Source organism: Clupea harengus, chromosome 4 (assembly GCF_900700415.2).
Source record: "Clupea harengus chromosome 4, Ch_v2.0.2, whole genome shotgun sequence".
Classification (NCBI taxonomy): Eukaryota; Metazoa; Chordata; class Actinopteri; order Clupeiformes; family Clupeidae; genus Clupea; species Clupea harengus.
In genome coordinates, this window is record NC_045155.1 from 31,388,847 (window position 1) to 31,413,610 (window position 24,764).

The window sequence follows — 24,764 nt, forward strand, 5'->3', positions numbered from 1 at the left end:
TGGTGTGTCTAGACGGGGGCAGGGTGAATACGTGCATCACAGATGAAAGAGTGTGTCTGTGAAACCTGATCCTCACTAACCCCCATCTAAAGGGCTTCTCACTTTCTACCCTTCAGTGTAATCAAGTGTAATCAACACTGGAGGTCAGAACTGATTGTGTGTGTGTGTGTGTATGTGTGTGTGTGTGTGTGTGTGTGTGTGTGTGTGTGTGTGTGTGTGTGTGTCAACCTGCTGCAGCTGACCAATAGAGCCGAGAGTTTTACTTACACTTCACATAGAAACTGCGTGCATGCTACGTGTTTTGATTTCCCTTAGTCACGGTGTTCTCACATTCTTCAGAGTCTTTCAAGAGGCCAACAGCAGATCAGATTGTAAAGGTCTAGAGGTCTGACCAGAAGGCTTGCATCCAGAGACTACAATAACATTTTAAAGGGTAGATAGCTACTCTCCACTGCCGCCCCAAAACTGATAAGGGGGGATAAGGTCGCACCCCTGCAACCTTAATCCAATTAATTTGGACTATACTTGGGCCTCTTAGGCTGGGCAGCCTGTGGCTAACCCGTTTTGGGATTAGGTTGCCATAGACTAGGCTCTGATTTGGCGCAACATGCCAACCATCAACTCTGCCTACACAATTACACAACTCCACTTAGCAGGCACGTGTTGGGCAATCTTACCCAGGCGACAGCCATGACCTTGGGGTTTCCTCTACCAATCGCCACGGACACTGGCTGGCATGCCATGCTAATACTCTTAACTGGGTCAAGTTAATCTGAGACGCAGACACCGCACTGGCTGCCAGTTCCCCCCAGTTATAGCGGAAACTCTACTACACCTAACCTAAACGAGACCGGTTAACCTCGGGGTAGATGTTCACCACGTCATGTTTGAAACTACACTACACCTGACCTAAACGAGACCGGTTAACCTTGGGGGAAGATGTTCACCACGTCATGTTTGAAACTACACTACACCTGACCTAAACGAGGCCGGTCAGATATTGAGAGGAGTGAGAGTTGTGTTATGCTGTTTTCAAAGATGGGAGGAGATAGGGTCTTGTTGCATGATTATCTGTGTGTTTTTATGTGTGTGTGTTTTGTATGTGTGTGTGTGTGTGTGCGTTCTCTCCTCACCTTGATGCTCTTCTTCTCCTCTGAGCCCTCTGTGAGCAGGAAGGACTCGTTGCCGTCTGTGCCCTCCACCCGCAGGAAGCAGTTGGTGGTGTGACCGATACCAGAGGGGAGCACCTTATCCCACAGCATGGCGTTTATCACTGAACTCTTACCATTACTCGTCCTGAAACACACACACACACACACACACACACACACACACACAAGTGTAAGGTTACAATGACAGCCAGCTGTTCAGCTTTATTGCCAGCTTAGCCAGTTAGCCTTCATCTCTTAACCACTGCCAGTCACTGTCAGCCAGTGAGCAGGGCTTCCTCCCCCATCAGACAGTCTCTCTGGGAAGCACAGGTGAGGTGGTGTGCCTACCTGCCGAAGAAGGTGACCTTCATGTGTCTGCGGGCCAGCACCTCCCCGATGCCCGCCACCTTAGACAGGTAACCCCGCACCTCTGCCACCTGCTCCTCAGTGGTGACCGGGTCCAGCTCCCCATTTTTATACGTCTCTGTTTCAAACACACACACACACACACACACACACACACACACACACACACACACACACACACACACACACACACACACACACACACACACACACACACACACACACACACACACACACAAATAAATGACCATGTTTGCAAGGGCACAATGTTACATAAATACAAGTAATGTTTGTTTGTGCCTACTTTTCTCTTTCCTTTCCCTATGCCTGTGTGTTTTGAGGGGAAGAGGGAAGGGCCAACACTCTCCAAAAACTTCGCTTCTTGACTCTATACACCTATAAGACTAACACAGACTTTCTAAACAGACTTTCTAAACCTAACGCACTTCAGGGGCGGCCGCTGGACTCAAGGTCAGTGTGGCTGCTCCACGTGCTCACTTCATGCTCACAGGCACAGCAGCTGCTCACCTACTGCTAAAGCTAAAGTCTCACGTGCTAGCAGTCTCACATGATGGTCATTTCAGACCTGCAACAGCCTGCTGAAGGCCTACACATGAAGGCCCAGGGAGACCGACACCAACACTATGCAACGACTGGCCACTTTTTGAGGTATGTACTTATTGGCAACTCGTTTTGGCATCATCTTCAAATTCCTCTCGATGGCGTTAAAGTATGTGTGTACGCCAGATAAACACACTCGTCATTCCCACTAGCCATGCAGAATACACACTATGTAGTGCCAAAGAAAATGTAAGAAAGCCTTCACAGCTTTGCCAGCTGTATCCCCACAAGACACCAGTTGGCATGTTAGCAAGCTTTCGGCAATGCTAACTGGGCTGTTGGATGTGTTTGCAAGGTTTTTCGCATGCTTGCTTTTAGGTAGTTAGTGCACTAGTTAACTCAAGACTCCTTACTGACGCCTTCACCGAGCACACCCAGCATCAAGCAGTCTGCCTGGATCTGTCTGAAGCCAAGTTCACTTTAACATAAGTCAGGCGGACGGACAGCAGCTCTGGACTATACCCAATCCACATGAAGCCATGCACTTAGGGGATGAGCATGTGCCTCGCATTAAAGAGACGGGAGGGGGGGAGGAAGGAGAGGAAGAGGAAAGAGGAAGAAGACCAGAAGAGAAGAAAGCAACGGAGTAAGAGAAATAGAGAATGTAGAATGGAGGGAAAGAGGAATAAATGATGCGGAGGGCCACGAGACAGATCACCTGATGGAGAGCTACGCTACACGTGAATGAATCACACTAATGACAGATCACCTGACGAAGTGATGATGTGAATGAGGGACACTAATGACAGATCACCTGACGGAAGTGATGATGTGAATGAGGGATACTAATGACAGATCACCAGATGGAGAACTACGCTACACGTGAAAGAGGGACACTATTGACAGGCGAGAAGAAGAAATGAGAAATGCAGAACTACACAAGCGAAAATTCCACACCAAAACACCAAATTCCACAAGCTGAGTGCCCTACAATCTAAACCAGTGACCATGTGACCATAAACCAGTGACCATGGGCCCTTATGTCATTGATGACCAAAGAGCAAGGCAACAAACCAGGCTCTGCACTGACCCACCCATGTTTGCGCTTAGGATCTTGCTCATGGTATCAAATGAGCTAAATGATTTTGCCAAGTTATTAAATTAGCTTTAGTTCATGCATGGCGGCAGACTTTGCTCGCTGCACTGCAGTCAATGACATTAGGGCCAAATGTGTCCATTGTGGCTCCACCCACCTTCCAAGAAGGCGGAGCTCTCTTTGATGTACGCCCCAAGCTGTTCGAAGATTCCGTTGATCTTCTTCTTAGCCGTGACAAAGTGCTTGAGTGGGGACGCGTTCACCTCCGCCATTAATCTCTTGTCCTTCTTGCCAATAGCGTTGCTGTTCGGTCGTGTGAAAACCAGAGACATTGCACTATGGACAGAAAGAAGAAACACACACACACACACACAAAGAAACAGCATTAGAAAGATCAACAATGTTCGTGTGGTCAATGATAAGGGAGAGACAGAATGAAAAGTGCATTCGTCCTGTAGGTTCTGTGTCTATACCCACAGGAACAGTACATCTATCGCCACAGAGAGCCAAAACCAGTTATCTCAATATGTGGCTGATTTCTCCTCTGGAGAGTAAAAAATAACTAATAAACAAAAGAATATGCGCACACACATGCGCACACACACACACACACACACAGAGATAGAAACAGCATTATAAAGATCAACAATGTTCATGTGGTCAATGATAAGGGAGAGAACAGAGCTGAAAAAGAAATAACTAATAAACAATAGAATGCCCAAACTACCGGAGAGGCAACAAACCAGAGCCGAGAAGAAACAATAGCCCACATGTTGAGCAGAACAGAAGGTGGAAATGACACAGAGAGGCCCAAAAGGGCTCCAAATGAACACTTGTGGGGCTGAGTCACAGCACAAGTGTGTGTGTGAGCTATATGTCTGGAATGTCAGAGGAGGGGTGGGGGGTGGGGTGTATGTCACACCCTCAGGGTTAGAGTTCCAGGTCAGAGCGTTGCTTCAGGGTCTCCTCTCATGTAGACTGCACCGTCAACGGGACACGGAGTGGTGTGACCCGAAATGTGAACTTTTCTAGGGAGGAGGAATGTGGTTCTTCATGTCAGAGTCGCTCACCCAGATACCCCAGATGCCCCAGATCCCCCAGCTGCCTACTCTAGCAGCTGATGACTAGCAGATTAGGCTGGTTTAGGGGGTGATAAATCTACACAGCCATTATACCCTAGTAGATAGCTGTTTATCTGCATCACGGTGCAGAATAAATGGTACTTAAAAAAAAAAAAAGTCTTTCTTGGGAGTGCAGTTGTGGTAAACCAAACGTCTCTGATTAGGACCATCTTGGGACCCTAGTGATCCGGTTGTGCCGGCAGACTACAGGCAGTCCCACACCAAGCATGGCGACTAGTGTGTGGACTAGTGTGTGGTTGTCTGTGCTGCTCCCAAACAATAACACGGGCAAAGATATTAACACTAATCTGGATCACAGTGTATAAACATGGCTACTGATGTTGTTGTTGTGATGTTGAGGGATCAGTTGATCTACATGCAGTGCAGGGGCTTTGTTTTAAATTCCTGGTAGAGTACATACAAAGACATACTCATTTAGCATGGTGAGCCCCTTTCAGTTTCAAAATGAGTGGAAGTGCACTGATCTTGAACTGAACAACAGCTGAGGACAAAGCCTGTTGTACAAACACATCACACCACACCACACCACACCACCACCTTCCCAATTACCGCGGCAGCCATCGTTCCCACGGTGACAGATGGCTTGAAAGGCAAAATAAACACAGCTCTGGCCTAGTTTCTGGGGACACCCAAAGATGGGAGATTTGAAGATATGAAGATAAACATTAGTCACAAAACACAGCCTTTCAGCCCAGAAGACGTTAGATCACCAGAGCAAAAACCTGTAACCTATGTCCATAGTATTCTACTAGATGTCCATCATGCCTTTCTGATACTATTAGCCAAAAACATAGCTAGTTGTTCACAATTTCGACCTTTACATTATTCAAATCATCAAAAAGCCTGCAGGGCTCTTTTGGAGGAAAAACAACCATATGCCGTGTCATGTGACCCGCAGAAAGCGCTGTGTCACCCAAAAAAACAGCTGAAGAATGTACACAAAGGCCACAGGTCAGACCAGAGGCCTACTGTTGGCACCTGTTCTAGATCCAGGCCCATTGTTGGCACTTTGTGGCTTGGTTGCTATGGCACCTAAAGTGGGAAGGTGGCGGTCGGCCCGGTGGGACACTTTTACCCTGCAGGTTCCTGGTCGGCTCCCGGAGGAGGAAAAACATCTGAGGCATCTGGTCTGTTATACGCCTTGATGATGTTTGTTCTGAAATAAGCCTGAGGCTCTCTCGCTCAGCTCGACGAGCCAGCACTACGCCTCCGGTTAGCCAGAGAGGGTCCGTCCTGAGGCTCTCTCGCTCAGCTCGACGAGCCAGCACCACGCCTCCGGGTAGCCAGAGAGGGTCCGTCCTGGGTGTCACTGGCTGCTAAACTATCCGACAGAGATGTGAGGACATGCAGCCTGGCTCCACAGTATCTGCTTGTCTGATTATTCAGTTTCTATACCCCCTGTAATGTCATGTTATCAAACAGCCTAGCCTCAGAACTGGCATGGTGAACAAAATGAATTGTACGAGAACGAACAAAGATAAAGTGTTTTGAAATGATACTGCTGTATAATGTCTAAGTGGGTTTCTGAGACCTCATATGGAGACAGACCAAATGCTTGGGCCTATTAGGTGAACATGCTAAGGAAAAGGTCACATTCTTGCTCATTGATCGGTATTGATCACCAAATTATGGTCTTTATTATGTCCTATGGTAGAGGTAGGATTTGGACTTGTGCTAACATTATAGTTCGTAAGTCCTACATTTAAACCTATAGATGAAATAATATCTTACAAGTTTGGCTGATTTCTATGCAGCTGAACTGTTTTTAGTTAACCTCATGACATAGCTTAGTGAAGATGGAGAAGAACTGTTAGGTTAGAAGGTAAAAGTTCCACAGATAGAAGAAACAATTGCGGTTACTATGTCTAGTCTCTCCATCTTTTAGAGTAGAGTGTGACAGTTTATACGTTTGGTCGATTTCAGCAGGGACAGGAAAAAAAAACTACAATACAACTACAGCGGATGGTAAACAATTGGAGACATTGTACCTGGCGAGTCTTTGTCTGTGTTTAATAATGCTGGGAATAACAAGAGTAGATTACTGAACTGGCTGTGCTGTACAGATGGGCATATGCTTAAGCCTTTACAGCACTGACCAAGGTCTGTCAGACCCCCCTACCCTCCACTTCCACACACACACACACACACACACACACACACACACACACACACACGTGCTCTCTCTCTCTCTCATGCACATGCACGTACACACCTTCCCCCACCTGCGAGCCTGACGAACAGAACTTAACTGCGCCAGGTCTGGTGTCCGGTGTCTACATCCCCACACCAGCATCAAAAATAACCCAATCAAAAGTACAGCGCTACCACCGAAGGAGAAAACGTTGCTTAGCAATGTACCGGAGCATCGCGGAGACAGAGGGGTGATTTTAGTGGGTGATGACAGGTGAGGACCTGCCAAAATGTTTACAGACAAGATAAGACCAACTGCATGAGAGAGGTCACTTTCAGTGTGTGTGTGTGTGTGTGTGTGTGTGTGTGTGTGTGTGTGTGTGTGTGTGTGTGTGTGTGTGTGTGTGTGTGTGTGTGTGTGTGTGTGTGTGTGTGTGTGTGTGTGAGAGAGAGAGAGAGAGAGAGAGAGAGAGAGAGGAGAGAGAGGAGAGAAAGAGCAGGTGATTGACAGAGCTCAAGAGAGGGAGGGACAAATATAGTGTGTGTGTGTGTGTGTGTGTAGAAAGATCGAGAGGAAGATCTCTCTCTCTCTCTCTCTCTCTCTCTCTCTATATCTCTCTCTCTCTCTAACCCATTGTGCCTCTATGGTCAGAGGAGATATGGTAACCGGCTTGTTAAAGATCTCATTCCTCGCCCGATATCTAGTCTCAATGGTCTCAATCTTTCTACCATATGTCGCAACACTCAAATCTGCCATCTCACTGAAGACCAGACAGCCAATCCTCTTCTCAGGTAGGGCTAGGCAATAAGGTTCCAGCCAACAAAGACCTTTCATCAGAATTCCACTACTCATTGTGCAAACAGAGAAAAACTATTTCCTTACTGGGCTGGAGTCACTCCATGTGCCTAAGACCAATCAATGACACTGACTTCAACACTTTTCTGAGGCATCCCCACCAGGACAGGGAAGTTTGGTGGTCACTCGTGCATTCAGCTATTCGGTTTTGTCTCCATACAATAGGGGAGGCGACGGGGACTCTCCAACATCCCTCCTGAAAACCCTGGTCCCTTGGACAACCCCCACAACTGAAAAAACCCACAATGGCGGCAATTATTGGGGTAGAGTGCAAGATAAAGGTCCTCAAAAGACAAGGTTTAGGGCACCAAATCCACTTCAAACTGTGCTGTAATATCAAAGAAATAGCCACAACGCCCTTCTTGATTTTGACCCTAAATAGGCCCCGTATCTACTGCGTTAACCGGCATTCATCACGAAAGTTAGCTCTGAGACCACGTTTAACAGATTTCAGAAGAGAAGAACATAAAATGTGACAATCATGAAATGAATGAATCAGCACATGTGTGTATATGGAAGTATGTTTTTCGTAAGGTTCGTGAAGGACACCGATAGGTTAAAAGCATTTAAACGTCTAGCTAAAATGACCGGCTTCTCGTGTCCACTCCGCTTGACATTGTTCAGAAACGGGCTACGCTAGCCATCCTCAGCTAAGATAATTCACTTTACTAAACACGAAGCATGCGATATTTAATTACCATCTGGTATCTTAACCATAGGCTAACTGATAAAAATGCTTACCTTGTTGTTCCGGGACACTCGTAAAGGGAAAAGGGTTATTTTATCGGGGCTCCACGCACTTCACTTGCCGTGACCGTTCACCTACATTCCCGGGGCAGACTGCCTACTAACCTGTGAGAAGTCTGGCTTAGGCTATCAGTTTAAACAGCCATAGTGAACCGATAGGTAGCGTTAAGCTTTCAAACTAAGTCACTGTCAAAAGGGCGAGTTATGTGAATGAACGAAAGAAGGAACTGTAATGTCCAGCAACACGTAGAAACTCCTAAATGTTCTTATCAGTGACCCAATTTGGCGGTCCTACCCCTCACTGTCCGACTCGCAGCAGCTAATGAAGCTAGCAATGAGGAGTAACTCCCCTCGTCTCCCAAACAGATGACACAAGCTGTGGGTTGAGTCTGTGACCAGCCGTCTGTCAGAGAGACTGGCTCTTTAAGCTGAAGTGAATCAATTTGATGTGCACAGTCAAGCTCAAGTCATTATGTAATACCGAGTCAGATATAAAGTCCTGGAATGAACCTCCACGGCCTTGGCCAGGGCGCCTCTGTTGCAATCCGAGATGGGACTATCATGGTGTGCACAATACAGCAATATTATTTGCAACGGTAATATTTCCCAATTGGTGTAGTCAGGCAGGTTCAATACATGTTCACGGTTACTGTAATGTCTGATTGTAATATCCTAAGGTACGATGTTAAGTATACATTTCCATATGTAAGTCATGATGTAATAACTGTATAATTTAAAGTTAATGTTTCTAAATGTGATGTGATTCTCGAGACTAGACAGCTAATGTTACATCGAACTTGGTTATCGATAGCTTTCGAAACCGGGTTTTTCCCCAGTATTTCTATAGTGAACAACCAAACATGCTAGCTAGCTAGTTAGCTCTCAGCTAATTAAGGTCAGCTCTAAGAAATGACAGAAATATTCACAGTCCCAAAACAAACTGGGGTTATAACACAGATATCCACTTACGGGGCTATCTGGTTATATTGATTAGGAGTCACACAAGCTCATGAGGTTTCAACAAAACGTTACATTTGCTTAAAACAGATTGGTAAGGTATTAACAGCTAGCTACTTACCAAGAAAGGGTGGAGAAATCACTCAAACGCTTGCATCTTGACCGTGACAGTCAGATATTGACTCGTATCTTTAGATCTTTCAGTTGGAGCGATAGATAATACTGAACAACATAGCGAAAGTAAGAATCAAGACAGCAGGCTAAGTAATGTTAGCAGTCTGGCTAGTTAATAATTGACAGCTAACGATAACTAGCCAGCAAGGATGCTGTAAACGATGCCTACAATGGCAAGATCTCGAAAGGTAACTCGATTGACATCAACATGTATCTATAGAGATTGCCAGATATACCTATTACGTTTGTCGACAGTAAGCAATTTACTGTATACAGTTGTAGAAATCAATTGCTCAGAAACGTTATGATGCTGGCATCTTTCTTTATCATTACCCAACTGTCACCGTCTCAGTTACTGTAGACGTCATTTTCAAGCGCCAGTAGAATATACGCAAGGCAAGGGATTTTTTTATTTATATATATATATATATTGGGCGAAAAAACAACACTTAAAGCTTTACATGGTCACTGACATGGACAAGCCAGTACATCATATAAACGGTCACAAACCATTCCCCACATACCATTTAAGTTTCTGTTCACACAGTAGGCATAATGGTGCATTGCACAGTGCTATGTGTTTGGTTTAGTAGGCCCTGCCCCTGCCCTCAACAGTAGGGTCATCAGTGATGCAGATGCTCAAGTGAATTACCTACATTAGACATGGGAGGCCACAGTGAGTATATGGTGACTAGGCTAAAAACTGTCATGAATGTCAGGTTGGTTTCAGAGCAGAATAGTAAATTATACTACCACAGCGCCACCTTGTGTTTGACTGCATTTAGTCGTCTGTCTTGTTTTTGGCTAGCCTGGGAACCAGCCGAACTTAGTCCCGCCCACAACATTTGAGGACATATTCTGATTAGAATTATGAGTATGACGTCAGGCTAGTTTTTGGCACAATTTGTCAAAAAAAAAAAATCAAAACTTTTAGATAAACTTGTAGGTAAACAAATATGTCGGAATACATTCTCAAGGCATGCTTCTAATATGACAGTGTTTCCTACTATCACTATGACATTTGAGCTACATTTCTTGTATGTTAGTTTAAAGTCTTTGATGGCATTTGTTTACACTGCTCTATTCATGTAAAATGTCAAATTAGTGTATAAAACACCCAACACAAAAAATCCAGATGTACAGGAACAGGAAAAAAGAGGGTATTAGAATATAATAAATCATAATAATAATTCATGACCAAAAGTTATCATGCAATATTTGGGAAATTATCATTTAAGTTTGCCAGCCATTTTCTTTATAATTCCCAGAATTGCAGCAATTTTTGGTGCTAAAATAATAGTTGTAAAATCATACTGAAATCATACCCCTGTTTATTTGTTTAGTGTGCATCAAAGTCATTTATGAGCCAAACAAGTGCATCAAATATGTAAAGATTTTTTTTTATTTACTGAATAAGGAAATGGAAGAAAGTCTGTTTTTTTATTTTTGCAATTCTTTGCAATAAACAGAATTTAGCAATTTTGATGTTAAGCTGATTTTAATTTAATGTGGTTTTTAGACACTTCGAACAAACGCTCCTACCACAACCAATGTCTGACACTATCACCATCAGTTACAGTGCCCTCCGCAATTATTGGCACCCTTAGTGAATATGAGCAAAACAGGCTATAAAAAAATATGTCTTTGCTGTTTATCCTCTTGGTCTTTCACTCAGAATATTCACAAAAATCTTACCTTTTCATTGAAGTAAAATTATTGAAAGAAAAAAAAACTGTTGACATTAAATAAATATTTTTCCCCAAAACATGTGTGCCACAATTATTGGCACCCCTAGACAAATCTTATAATTAAAATCTAACTGAAGTATATTTACAGTCATTTTTTACATTTTTAAGTTCACCTGTTTGATAAGGAAGTCTTAAGAGGTCAACCATGACTTCCTGTTCCACTGGCGTACAAATATGAGGTGACACAGGCCAAATTCCATTAGTCATTCATCACTATGGGAAAGACCCAAGAACACAGTGACGATGTGCGACAGAAAGTTGTGGAGCTGCACAAATCAAGAAATGGACACAAGAAAATCTCTAAAGAGTTGAAAATACCCATTTCCACTATCATGGAAATAATTAAGAAGTTTAAAGCGACAGGAGATGTTAAGAATCAGCCTGGAAGCGGACGTATGTGTACATTGACCCCACGCACCGTGAGGAGGATGGTTCGACTGGAAAAAGAATCTCCAAGGATCACAGCTGGAGAATTGTAGAGGTGAGTTGAGTCTTGGGGTCAGAAAGTCTCCAAAACTACCATCAGACGCCACCTACATCACCACAAGTTGTTTTGGAGGGTTGCCAGAAAAAGCCTCTGCTGTCAATCAACTACAAACTAAAGCGCCTACAGTTTGCCAAATGTAAGTCAGACTTTCAATGGGGCCGAGTTATATGGTCAGATGAGACCAAAATAAAGCTTTTTGGCAACAAACATCAAAGGTGGTTTTGGCGTAGACAGAAACATAGCCATACAGAAAAGACCCCCATACCCAATGTGAAGTATGGTGGCGGATCTTTGATGTTGTGGGGCTGTTTTTCTTCCAAAGGCCCTGGACATCTTGTTAGGGTACATGGTATCATGGACTCCATCAAATACCAGCAGATATTAAATGAAAACCTAACAGCCCCCTCCAGTAAGCTTAAAATGGGCTGTGGTTGGACCTTCCAGCAGGTCAATGATCCGAAGCACACCTCAAAATCAACACAAAAATGGTTCACCGACCGCAGAATAAAGGTTTTGCCATGGCCATCACAGTCCCCCGACCTAAACCCCATAGAAAATCTGTGGGATGAGCTGAAGCCGAGTCTACAAACGTTGACCTCAGAATCTGAAGGATCTGGAGAGATACTGCATGTAGGAATGGTCTCAGATCCTGTGCCATGTGTTCACCAACCTCATCACGCATTATAGGAGAAGACTCCGAGCTGTTATCCTGGCAAAGGGAGGCTGCACAAAACATTAAATTAAGGGGTGCCAATAATTGTGGCACACATGTTTTGGGGAAAAATATTTATTTAATGTCAACAGTTTTTTTTTCTTTCAATAGTTTTACTTCAATGAAAAGGTAAGATTTTTGTGAATATTTTGAGTGAAAGACCAAGAGGATAAACAGCAAAGACATATTTTTTTATAGCCTGTTTTGCTCATATTCACTAGGGGTGCCAATAATTGCGGAGGGCACTGTATATCCATTTGACCAGCACAATATAAAGACTTCTTTTATGTACATATTTCATGTAATAAAACAGCACTGACTTACAAGATACACAAAGAAACAATAACTAGTTTGCACGGCAGATGCTGTCTGTGATCTCCAATGATGATCCAAATATGTACTGTAAGCAAGGCCAACTGTCCCACCCCCTTCAGTTAAATTACATTTTATTTATATAGCGCCAAAACAATTGAATTGTTTCAAGGCGCATTACAGAGCCCTTACATGGGCTTATTTATTATCTACAACTGTCATTTTAATGAAACACTAATTTCCGATTACAATCGGATATAACCACCTTAAAACAAGGTCTTTAAATTGCTCAGTGACAGAGTCTTAGACTAGTCGCATTTTAGTCATATATGCACCAGGTGAAACTGCATACCAGAACACAGTGTCCAAAACAATGATGGGATAGTGCAAAGGAGACCTGCAAGAGTGGTTACGGTAGAGATTTCCTCCAGGATATACAAATCACTGTCTAAGAGTTATCTGCCAGAATGTGAAATAACAGAGGGAATGAAGACTAAAGAGACTTTCAGTGAAGACATGGAGATGAAATCTCAGCATTCCTGACAAGACCCTTCAGACACAATTCAAATGGCCAGGAGTCTGGGATGCGCTCAGTCGGTGACTGCAGATTTTTATCAGAAGGGAAAGGAGTCAGAGGTCAAATTTGCACTGCCGTCTAGCACAGTTTACTACATAACACTGAACACTAAAGGGTGAGCACATATCAGAATCCAGCCCCGATTATATAATTATTCTTGTGGTTTTTGATGAAGAAAAAAATTGCCCGTCTTGCCGTCTACAGCTCGGTTTCTTATGGTTTGTCATCTCAGCTCATGTGGATAGTATAACATTGTTCTAGAAATATACCCTCTTCAAGAAAATCAAGACATTCTCTGACACTGGAGAAAGTAGGAGGAAATCCAACACTATTTTTACTGAGCTTGTAGCCTGTATTGGGTGAGTGAGGTGGACTGCCATCATACCCATTTACAGTCATTAAATGTTATTGTGATGCATATAAGTGTGAAGTCTAGGAAGTCCTCTAGGTGGAAGCATTCACAGGAAGTAGGGCTACCTCAAATCTGGTCAAGTGTGGCCAGATGTATAAGAACATACACAGTAGCTTACATAGTGCGGAGATCACATATGGCACCTCAGGTCTTTAGGGGTCAGATACACATGGTAAACTGGCCTGGCATCACTCAAATTCACTAAGACACACTTAGCATATAGCTTTAATTCACCTGCAATCTGTGTCCAATAAGACCCTAAACTATTTCACAATCAGTTTATGAGGAAAAAATGTATATAAAGCAAATAGCAGCAAAATATTAGGTACAGCTCAATAAAGTTAAATAAAAAAACCCATCTGTAAAAAGCCAGCCATCTCACCATGTGGGATGTAGCCTGGTAGACTGGGGTTGCAGGCACGGACACACAACGCAGGAGACAGTGGCTTCCATAAAAATAGCTAGATTTATTTAAAACAGGGTTTTTTAAAAACACCAAAACATACAAACACAAACTGAACACACTAAAGCCTATACTAGACAAGGTACACCTCTGAGCATTCAGGTTTTGTCTAGTACCTTGTCCAAGCTCCATCCAGCATGTTCAGTCTGTCCTTCTCCCTCATACAACAATGAGGTGCACCTTAAGTAAGGCCACCTTGGTCCAATTAAACACACAGGGGTGGGGGAATCCAGACCCAAACCATTTAGGTAGGGGAGTCCAGGCCTTCCTCCCTCATGGACCACAGTGAGAAGGGGGAGGGACTTCACCTTTTCACACCATCTTTACGTGTCTTGTTCAATTACTGAAAGTTATGAGAGAAAGGAACGGACTCTTCAACATGCAGTTACGCAGACTGTGATTTTGCTTTCCCAACTATGCTTCCATACTGCATACAATACGATGCATTCGATAACCTACTGCACCATCTTCAACAACAGGATATATGGAAACGATAGCAAAGAACATAAACAGTATGGTCAGGTCGGTAAATATTATGGCACAATGTCAAGGACAACACTGCTATATTTGTCTATTCCCCAAAACCTTAAATGCAGCACGGCAGACTTTTCTGCACATTCAAATGAGTCACAAGTAAATAGAAAGTAAAATTACAGATAGTTTAAAATGAATAAATGGCGAAGTTTGGGAGGCGTGTGGCAAATCTGCCAAGTGTCTTATCCCTTCTCTAACTTACCCCAGTTTATTTCTTATCCTGCGGCCAGGGGTCCTGCTAGAAATGTGGGGCCCTATGAAACAATACACTATTCCACCACCCCACCCCCAAACCTAGACCAGCCCCATAGGCTGATATATTTGTAAGCACACCCACAAAACTCTTTAAAAAAAAACTCTTGATAATGTACCTTTTTTAGTCTAGTGTCAATGACCTAAAGCTCAGCCTGCTGTCAGCCTGCTGTAACCAATGATGTATGGTGGGGTCATACGTGCACGAGTGGCCTCTTTCACTGTTATTTTCTAGTAAGAGGACATGTGAATTCTAAGTTAATTTTAAGGAATTCATTAAAATCCAACAGTATTTGACATTTTGGTCAAGTTTGTCAAATGCCAGTAATGCCCCACTGAACAACTCTGTTAAGATGTAGAAGAAAAAAAAAAAACACAAACTTACACTCAAACAAACACACACACACACACACACACACACACACACACAGGAGGCTGAACACACACCTCAGAGTGACCCGAATCCAGCATTTCAACAAAACAGTTTTAACATGGCATGTCATGCATGTTGCAAGGCCACAGCCATGGATCTTTTTGAAATCATCCTGGTGCTGATTGTCAGTGGATGGGCACTCAAGTGCACTATTGGCTTTTGAAGCATAAATAAGGGGAGGCTGCCAGTTCTGTCTCTAACCCGCTCACATTCCCAGTCAGGGTTGTGCCTTCAGAGTATATATTTTTTATTTTCCTGAGTGCGTTGGTTCAACTACTCCCCCGAGTGAATGCGCTGATGGTCTCGAAGATGTGATCGTCTTGTGAAACTCTTGCCACACTGGGGACAGGAGTATGGCCTCTGTCCTGTATGAGTGTTCTGGTGTTTTATGAGATTTCCGTAGGCAGTGAAGCTCTTGCCACATGTGGTGCAGTGATGAGGCCTCTCCCCAGTGTGAATGCGCTGATGCTCTTGGAGGGTCGATCGTCTTGTGAAACTCTTGCCACACTGGGGGCAAGGGTGTGGCCTCTCTCTTGTGTGAGTGATCTGGTGGCCTGTCAAATTGATTTTGTGGGTGAAACATTTGCCACATTGGGAGCAGGAGTACGGCCTCTCCCCAGTGTGAATGCGCTGATGTTCTTGAAGGGTCGATCGTCTTGTGAAACTCTTGCCACACTGAGTGCACGGGAATGGCCTCTCTCCTGTGTGAGTGACCTGGTGGACTTTCAGACAGACTTTCTGGCTAAAACTCTTGCCGCACTGGGAGCAGGAGTAGGGCCTTTCTCCAGTGTGAATGCGCTGATGCGACTTTAAATGGGATCCGAAGTGGAAGCTTTTCCCACACACAGAACAGGGGAATCTCCTGGAATTGTCCTCCATCTCCACGTGTGAGATGGAGGAGGTGGAATCCTGCTGGACACTGCTGACTGCCGGGGAGCCAGAGGGGGGAGTGGAGAATATGGAAGATGACCCTTTGCCTGTTTTACCAAAAAGACACACACACAAGCATCAATAACCTTCTCACAACACTTCATCTGTCGAAATCTGCTACATGAACTGTACTAGTAACTCTCTCTATTCACTCATGTAGTTATCACTCCCCAATCAACTACAAACACGAAAAGAAGAAAAAACAGCTCGGTGGTCCTGGGACATTCAAAATGAATAATATGGAAATGACTGGCACTGCTATGACAAACAAGCAAAGGATCCTGATGGGTACAAAATACAAGCTAGCTTGCAAGCTAACAGGATACGTGTAATGCTCTAGTGCAGAGTAACAAACGTTAATATTAGCAATAGCAGATGCTTAGCGAAAAAGTTAATGTTTTTAACAACTAAAAGAAATTGGTAACATAGCTCCCATTGACTGAATTAGCCAGCAAATCTAGTTACATAAGAATGTTTTGAAAGAAGATAGTTAGCTTCTTTTCCAAACATGGAGCTGAGATTATTTAATAGCTAAGCTAAGATCTCTTACGGGACTCAGGCTGTTCTCCATCTCCTTTGTTCTCCTCATCCATCTCTTCCTGTCCCTGTGTGCTAGAGAAGTTCACCAGCACCACTGAAACGCCCCCTAACTGGGCCAGAGACACGGGGTGTATAGGGGACAGGTCCATTTCAGAGCTGAGGACAGGAGCCATCTTTGATTTTGCTTCTTCTTCCTAAAACACATTGAGCAAGGGCGAAATGAAAACACAGGCAACAAGAAAATGGAAAATATTTCAACTTATATATATACGACTTATTACTATTTCCGTAAATGCAACGTCTTGTTGATGTCTGACAATGTGGGTTCATAGTCTGGTAAGCAGAAGTGAAGGGAGGGAAGATGAACACCTACGCCCCTAGTGGTGGTGTTCCTACTGGAGAGCAGTTTACATGCAAAATCCCACAGACAGGATTTTCAAAACAATACTACGAAGCCATATCAGTGAAGTTATTGGCAAACAATTTTTTTTCAGTGTCCATGCAGTAATAACCAACTAACTGTGAAAAGTTTAAGCGATATTTTAACCTCTTTCAAAATGATGAAATTGCTCCTTGCGTACAGACTACTTCTCAAGCCATGTGCCCTGCTAACAATATGCCCTGTCCCTCATGTCAGCCCTGACGCCGCCTGTCAGCTCTCCCTGAAAATGAGCTTCAATCACCAGAATCAATAACGTTTATTTCAGAGCAAATGTCATGGAAGCCATTCCACTAACGTTTTGATGTATTTTTTCTAAAAGCATCACTGTGGAGAATCCCATTCATTTTGCCAAGCGTTAGGAACGCCATCACCAGGGGCCGACTGGATTACTAACACTCCCTATAAGCATGTCTCATGATGTGGTTTTACAGTTTTAATAGCATTAGCATTATCTTATCTCTTTACTTATTTATCTTATCTAGTTACTACATTGTGCATAATAAAATCATAGACTTCAAACACTGTACCTGGATCAGTTCAGTTTTAATGTCTGCAGCTGAAGAGGTGGTGTGTTCCTCTCTGTGTTCCTCTCTGGGGTCCGTTCTCTCTACTGCAGGAAAACAACAGACTCACATTTACATTCAGTCTTCTGGGAGAGAACAGACTCACATTTACATTCAGTCTTCTGGGAGAGAACAGACTCACATTTACATTCAGTCTTCTGGGAGAGAACAGACTCACATTTACATTCAGTCTTCTGGGAGAGAACAGACACACATTTACATTCAGTCCTTCTGGGAGAGAACAGACTCCATTACATCATCTTCTGGGAGAGAACAGATTCACATTTACATTCAGTCTTCTGGGAGAGAACAGACACACATTTACATTCAGTCTTCTGGGAGAGAACAGACCACACATTCTGGAGAACCCACATTACATTCAGTCTTCTGGGAGAGAACAGACTCACATTTACATTCAGTCTTCTGGGAGAGAACAGACTCACATTTACATTCAGTCTTCTGGGAGAGAACAGACTCACATTTACATTCAGTCTTCTGGGAGAGAACAGACTCACATTTACATTCAGTCTTCTGAGAAATGCTTTCACCTGAAGGGGCTTAGAGCACAGTATGTACAGTATGTATTTTGTGTTAACCCCTTAAGCCCGGGTGTGACATTTGCATGGTTCTCCCTTTAGAGCCGTATGCGAACGTCTAACCCGTTTTAGATGATGTCATTATTTTCATGTTCCATGACCGATGAAATGCATCGTGATTCGCTGAAATATAGATAGGGAAGGCAAAATGCATTCGAAGAAAGGGTGTTTATGTTTGTTTTTTACTTGTTAGCCTGTTAGCCTCTGTTTAGACCACAAATAAAAACATTTCTAAAGTTGCGCTTGAGACAGTGACATTGGCTGACGACCTGAATGGGGGGGGCAACATCAATGCAGAGTCCTGCAGTCACTTTGAGGATGAGAACAACAATGAATTAGAAGATTCAATTTCAGACCCAGATTATGATGTGACTGCTGGCCCGCTAGCCAAGTCTCAGTGGATGAGAGACATGTTTGAGGAGGAGGATTTCGGTGAGTTTCCAAAATGACTGGAAAACAATCAGGGAGCCATCACGCCTTAAGAGGGAGTATAGTCGCAAGCCAGGGGTAAATATCGACCTGCCTGGTGATGCAATGCCATTACAGGTGTATTCGACCTGCCTGGTGATGCAATGCCATTACAGGTGTATTCGACCTGCCTGGTGATGCAATGCCATTACAGGTGTATTCGACCTGCCTGGTGATGCAATGCCATTACAGGTGTATTCGACCTGCCTGGTGATGCAATGCCATTACAGGTGTATTCCAAAACCCTGAGGTTTTAGGAGGACATCTTTTACAGGGTGCATTAGGTCATATAGATTTATTATTCATTCATCCATATGTGTGCTGCTTCGATGTTGAACCCTTTTTCTATTAAAACATGGATAGGCCTACTACAGTGACGGGCTCAAAGGGCTTTTTCAAACCGGTGTCGAGAGCTGGAGATAAATGAAACCTCATGCTGAACCGCCAATCAGAGTGACCTCTATCACCAACGGGCTCCGCCACTGATTAAAAATGCTCAATCAGCCGACGGGGGTCTGTCTATTGCCAGCGGTGTGGGAGAGCACAGAGACTAGGGCTGCAGACGCTCACCAACGGCTGACCGTCGGCTCGGTGTGTCAGGGGCTTAACTCTTTTCCCTCAGCACCCCTTACCAGACTGACAGTACTCTCCATATACATCAGCAGCAGCAGCAGTAGCAGCATCTTCTTCTTCTTCCTCCTCTTCTTCTTCTTTTATCCCAGAGACTGGATCCTCCAGCAGCCTCTGAGCATCAGATGATACCAGCGAATTCTGAGAGTCAAACAACATCAGTGGATCTTAAACAAAATAAAGACTATCAGACTCTGACTATCAGATGTGTGTGTGTGTGTGTGTGTGTGTGTGTCTTTGTGTGTGTACCTCAACCTTGAGCTGGCTCTCCCCACCCTGCAGCCACTCATTCACTTCCTGAAACGTCCTAAAGGGGTCAGAGGTTGCAGAGTTCAAAGGTTAAAGGGGCAAAGAAGACACTAGAAGTTCATTGTCAAGTTAATCAATGATAATTGGGAGGGGCAATACAGGCCATGGCCACTAAGGTGAGTGAAATATCATCGTGTAGTATCAGAACAGCCATGGCTTACGGTCTCTTGGAAGCAAGTTAAAAGTCAATTTTAGCACAGATCTTGCATAAGAAAGACAGATTACCCTCCTGAGTGCTAAGATCAGAGGTTCAGGCACATATTCAGTGTATACGTTTTGCTGGTATGAAATTACAATCATGTCTTGTGTTTTGCAGCTGTGCAGATCGAGGCCTGTATTCACAAAACATCCTAAGACTAAACGTAGTGCCTAACTTGCCGGAGAAACTAAGAAACTAAGAATGTCTAAAGTGTTTTTGAATACAGATACAGAATAACTGAAAACATACCATCTCAATCGTGAGGCCACCTCACCAACCAACCCTAACCACCCACTGTGTGTCTGCATGCACACTGCAGCGCCTGTCATTGATTTGCGTGCAGGTAGCGTTGTCACCGAGGACGGACAGGGGTGACGGGGGAGGGATGAAAGGGGGGGAGGGGAACAATGGCGTATATTTATGACTCAGACCTTGAAATTGCATAGTGACAAGTGAATAAACAATCATAAAAAGGTGTGAAAACGCTGTTTTCTCATTTAAAAACTGCGTTTCCGCTTGACTACACCCCTGGCTATGAAGCGCATGCTTTGAAACCAAAATGAGAGCTGACTGGACGTTTGTTTAGCTTTAGGTAGGCATTTTTACTTACAACTTTAGCTGACAGGAATGTAACGTTGACGTTTTGTGATGACACACAGGGTTGTCATCTCGCAGAGCCTGTTTTACAGAACTAGCCTGCCTTGCACCTATCCTGTATTAGTGGAAACGCAATGATGCAATCGCTGCTAGACCTAAGAGTACTCTTAGAGGTAAAATCAAATGCTTTGTGAATACGGGCCCTGAAGTTACAACTACAAACCACAAAATACTGTTGAGTTAGTGCTGATTTACAACTACGATTTGTGTTTTGCTTTTATAGCAAATATAAAATTGCCCTATATCGTGTGTGTGTGTGTGTGTGTGTGTGTGTGTGTGTGTGACACAGAGAGAGATTGTGAGTGTGACTCTGTGTGTGCGTGTGTGTGTGTGACACAGAGAGAGAGTGTGAGTGTGACTCTGCGTGCGTGTGTGTGTGTGTGTGTGTGACACACAGAGAGGGAGTGTGAGTGTGATTCTGCGTGTGTAAATACCCAAGTTTACTCTGTTGGGTCTGGAACTGTTGATGCAGGTCCATCAGTTCATTCTTCAGGAAAGCCACAGTCTATATAAACACACACATACCCATTAATTCAATTAAATATTGTGTCTCTCCCTCCCTCCCTCACACGCACACACCACACAGAACAAACAATTATACCTTAAAATAATATGACATGTACATGTTACTATTACAGAGTAAATATCACTCTGAAATTCTAATCAGAAAATCAGTTATACTAAAACATTCTAACTGACACAAACTAAAAAATCAGTTATACTAAAGGTCATGAAGTATATATGGGTGTGTTATTGTGTGTGTGTGTGTGTTTGTGAGAGAGAGAGAGTGAGATAGAGTCCTCACCACACACACACTTTGTTGTGAGCTGTCTTTTTCCTAACGAACACACACTTGGTTGTCCTGTATGAGTGAGCTGAGCCGGATGTGTATGTGAGTACCTCACACCAGTCACACCAGTCACACCAGTCACACACACACACACACACACACACACACACACACACACACACACACACACACACACACACACACACACACACACACACACACACACACACACACACACACCTGGTTGGCTTGTGTGAGTGAGTTGGCTTTTTCCTCCAAGTGTTTCCGTAGTTCATCAATCTTCAGCTTCAGCTGTCGGTTTGACTCCGCCTGCTCTGTCAGACTCCGCCCAGTCTCTGCCCCCCTCTCCTCCAGACGACGAATCAACACATAGAGCTCCTGGTTCCTACCTACTTCATGCTGTTAAATACCACAACAATAATAATAAATAATCATCATTCAATCTTATATAGCGGTTCTCTAAATACCCGAAGTCGCTTTACAGAGTCCAGAGTCCAGTAGTCATTCACACAGTCATACCGGTGGTGGTAAGCTACATCAGTAGCCACAGCTGCCCTGGGGCAGACTGACAGAAGAAGCGTGGCTGCCAATCACACCCTCCGACCACCACCAACATTCATTCATACGATGATGCATGTCTTTATGATGGTGGGGGAAACCGGAGTACCCGGAGTAAACCCACGCAGGCACGGGGAAAACATGCAAACTCCACACAGAAAGGACCTGGAACGACCGGGATTCGAACCCAGGGCCTTCTTGCTGTGAGGCAACAGTGCTAACCACCGTGCTGCCCAGACAAACATGGTAACATTAACACACCCAAGGCACGTTAACATACACACACATACACACACACACACACACACACACACACACACACACACACACACACACACACACAGAGAACACTCGGTAATGGTAATTTTCTGACTGTTGTAGGTGTAAAACCATGGGCATGTGTCTGCTGTAGATGATGGGCTTATGGCCAGCGGTACTAAACTACTGATGACTGGCGTGACAATGCAGCTATTTCATGAGGATCCAGACTAAGGAGCCGCACAGATGGTAAAAATACAGAGAACATACGTATAATGTCATGCAACAGAATCATACATTCTACCATATGTGTGTGTGTGTGTGTGTGTGTGTGTGTGTGTGTGTGTGTGTGTCTCTTACCTGCAGTGCTTGTGTGATGTATTGAGTGGCCTTCTCCAGGTTGATGCAGGCTTGTTTGTGATTCATGTCCATATGCTGACCAAACTCATCCATCTACACACACACACACCGATACGTCAAAATACTTTACAAATAAGCTTCAGTGCTGTGTGTGAGATTCACGATATCTCCGCTTAAGTCAGACACGAACACTCCGCAGCAGTCTCAATAGTTTATTTACCAGCTTGCAAGTGAGGCTCCGAGCTGTGGTTACACACAGGGTTTTTGGTTTCAACAGAGGACGGTCACATAACTTGCCTCTTTGTCTTGTCTCTGCAAAACAGGACCACGGGATATGCATCATCGGACTTTTGCTAACATGGGACACTCCAGTGACAGAGCAGGACAATGACAGGAAACTAAATGCATCTGGTTCATTGTTTTGTGCAGCACGTTGCAGCTTTCCATCACATTCCGATTTTGATTAAAAACAAAACAAACTGAAATAAACGACCACAAATTACTAGATTATGCTAAAACTACATTCATAAAAATACCCGCATTCTGTACAACAAACAAATATGTTCACACAGTCCCTTCTTTGGACTAAAAGGCTACAGGAAAAGGCTTCCTCATACAAGTCTTGACTGATTTCAGCTTAGTTTGATCATTTTCATTTGGCCAGAAAACACAGAGGACCAACGCAGATAGTGTCTCTCCTTCAAACAATCTACCCAAGGATGAGCCGGAATGCCACCCACCTTCTCCGTGTCAACTCCTCTCCGTAGCCTTGCGCAATCGGTGTGTTGTGAAGGCAAGCGCTCCAAGCGTCGTCGTCTTCCAGTTTTTGCATTATTTTGTAGCCTAATTATTTGAAATACTAATTAAAAACACTGCACGCGCACCATATACCGAGTCCCGTCAACTTCCCCTATGATGTAAAAATAAAGCTTTATACACAGCTGAACACAGCTTTCCTTTTGTAACTAGCTTAGCGCAAGTCACAGTCAACAACAGTTGTCTGATTTGACACAGTTTACGGGTCCCTGGTAGTTTAATCATAGACATATATATGTCTATGAGTTTAATGACTGAGCGTAATGTTTTACTGTTCTTCTTTAGAGGAATTGTGAAGCCTGCTTCACAGACGGACACTTTCGGAAGGTTTAGTCGAAGCCACAAACTTAGCGCCCTCTTGCGTGCAGGATGATAATTCAGAAATACTTTCTGAAGCGTGAACAGTATTGCTTCGGTTTAAGCAATTTACCTAGCCTGACGATGTCATACTCATAATTCTAGTCAGAATATGAGTCTGATACCGCTCCGTTGGACTGTGATTATGGGGCGTGTTTCAACCGAACCAGGAAAAAAAATGCCTCTTCGCTCAATTGGATATATCTAGAACCAATCAGAGCAACGTAGTATGACCATAACGTAGACCATAGGGCCAGCTGATACATTAAACTTTTACCGGATCCCGTAGGAAGGACGGCAAAAACATCTTTTCGATCGACAAATGCCTTGATCGCGTTTCTCTGTTCCTCTTTCAAAATGAATGTGCTGTCAATGTCTTCTAAAACAGACTCGAATTTCCACATTTCAGCTCTCCAACGGCAGCCATGTTTGTTGAAAACGAATTCACCCCAAAAGCTCTTTGGTGACGTGGTTGATTACGTTAGGGTTGATCATCTGTCCATCATCGTATAAAGCCCGCCCTGACAATTTGATTGGTCTATATCTCCTCACAGATTTTTGTGAGGAGATAATTTCTCCCCAACGGAGCGACACCAGACCGAACTTCCCGACCAAATAATTTGTGGGCGTGGCTAAATTCGTCTGGCATCCAGGCTACAATTTACCATTACGTTTCGTACATTTCAATATTCAATCACCCCAATATATGTACACGTGTCTTTAACATGCAATCAAAATTGACATGCAATGGTTATGAGTTAATTTTTAAAGGTAATTTCTTACAATGCAATAAAAAGTGAGTATTAGATTTAAAACGTTTAAATGTAGCCTATTACGAAGTACCTGCCTCAGAAAGTGAGCGAGTGTGTTTGAGATAGAGGCTAAAAATGCTTGGGTACCATCCCCAGCCAGGAAACCCAATACTGATTAATGCATGTAATATGTGTCTACCTGCGAGCTGCAGGTGTGTGTGTTTGTGCCATATTCATTTCATTTGATTATTTTGGCTAGATTTGTATTGTTACTGTGTGTGTGTGTCTGTGTTGGGTGAGAGAATCCCAATGCTAAATCAATAGCCTCCATAGGTGTGTGTGTGTGTGTGTGTGTATCCCAATGCTGAATAGGCTCCCGGTGTAAAAGCCAGAGATCTGGGTTCAGAG

The 24,764-nt window shown here is 43.8% G+C and overlaps 2 protein-coding genes across 5 annotated transcripts in view; both read right to left on the reverse strand.

Moving 5' to 3' along the window:
* The window catches only part of mfn2 (mitofusin 2), a 25,149-nt gene extending 15,652 nt beyond the window's left edge, over positions 1-9,497 (reverse strand). The window contains exons 1-4 of one of the 3 annotated variants that reach the window (XM_012840928.3): positions 9,128-9,497; positions 3,332-3,510; positions 1,500-1,635; positions 1,134-1,296 (exon numbers count right to left, since the gene is read on the reverse strand). In XM_012840928.3, coding sequence (XP_012696382.1) covers positions 1,134-1,296; positions 1,500-1,635; positions 3,332-3,506 — 474 coding nt within the window. In that variant the 5' untranslated portion in view covers positions 3,507-3,510; positions 9,128-9,497. Of the gene's footprint in view, positions 1-1,133; positions 1,297-1,499; positions 1,636-3,331; positions 3,511-7,329; positions 7,561-8,043; positions 8,481-9,127 lie in introns of those variants that run through there. The other 2 variants (XM_012840927.3, XM_031567053.2) reach the window with 2 other exon arrangements.
* A 4,507-nt stretch (positions 9,498-14,004) lies between these two features.
* Positions 14,005-23,691, reverse strand: LOC116220380 (zinc finger protein with KRAB and SCAN domains 8-like). 2 transcript variants are annotated; one of them, XM_031567055.2, is made up of 10 exons: positions 23,172-23,690; positions 22,652-22,743; positions 22,432-22,524; positions 21,475-21,654; positions 20,879-20,949; positions 19,529-19,586; positions 19,282-19,420; positions 17,550-17,632; positions 16,591-16,774; positions 14,005-16,087 (listed from the first exon to the last, which is right to left on the reverse strand). In XM_031567055.2, the coding sequence occupies exons 3-10, from the start codon at positions 22,522-22,524 to the stop codon at positions 15,384-15,386; spliced, it is 1,512 nt and encodes a 503-aa protein (XP_031422915.1). In that variant the 5' UTR covers positions 22,652-22,743; positions 23,172-23,690; the 3' UTR covers positions 14,005-15,383. The 2 variants fall into 2 exon arrangements, with proteins under 2 accessions (XP_031422915.1, XP_031422916.1); XM_031567056.2 differs by lacking the exon at positions 22,652-22,743 and having other exon boundaries at positions 23,172-23,691.
* Between the last annotated feature and the right edge of the window lie 1,073 nt (positions 23,692-24,764).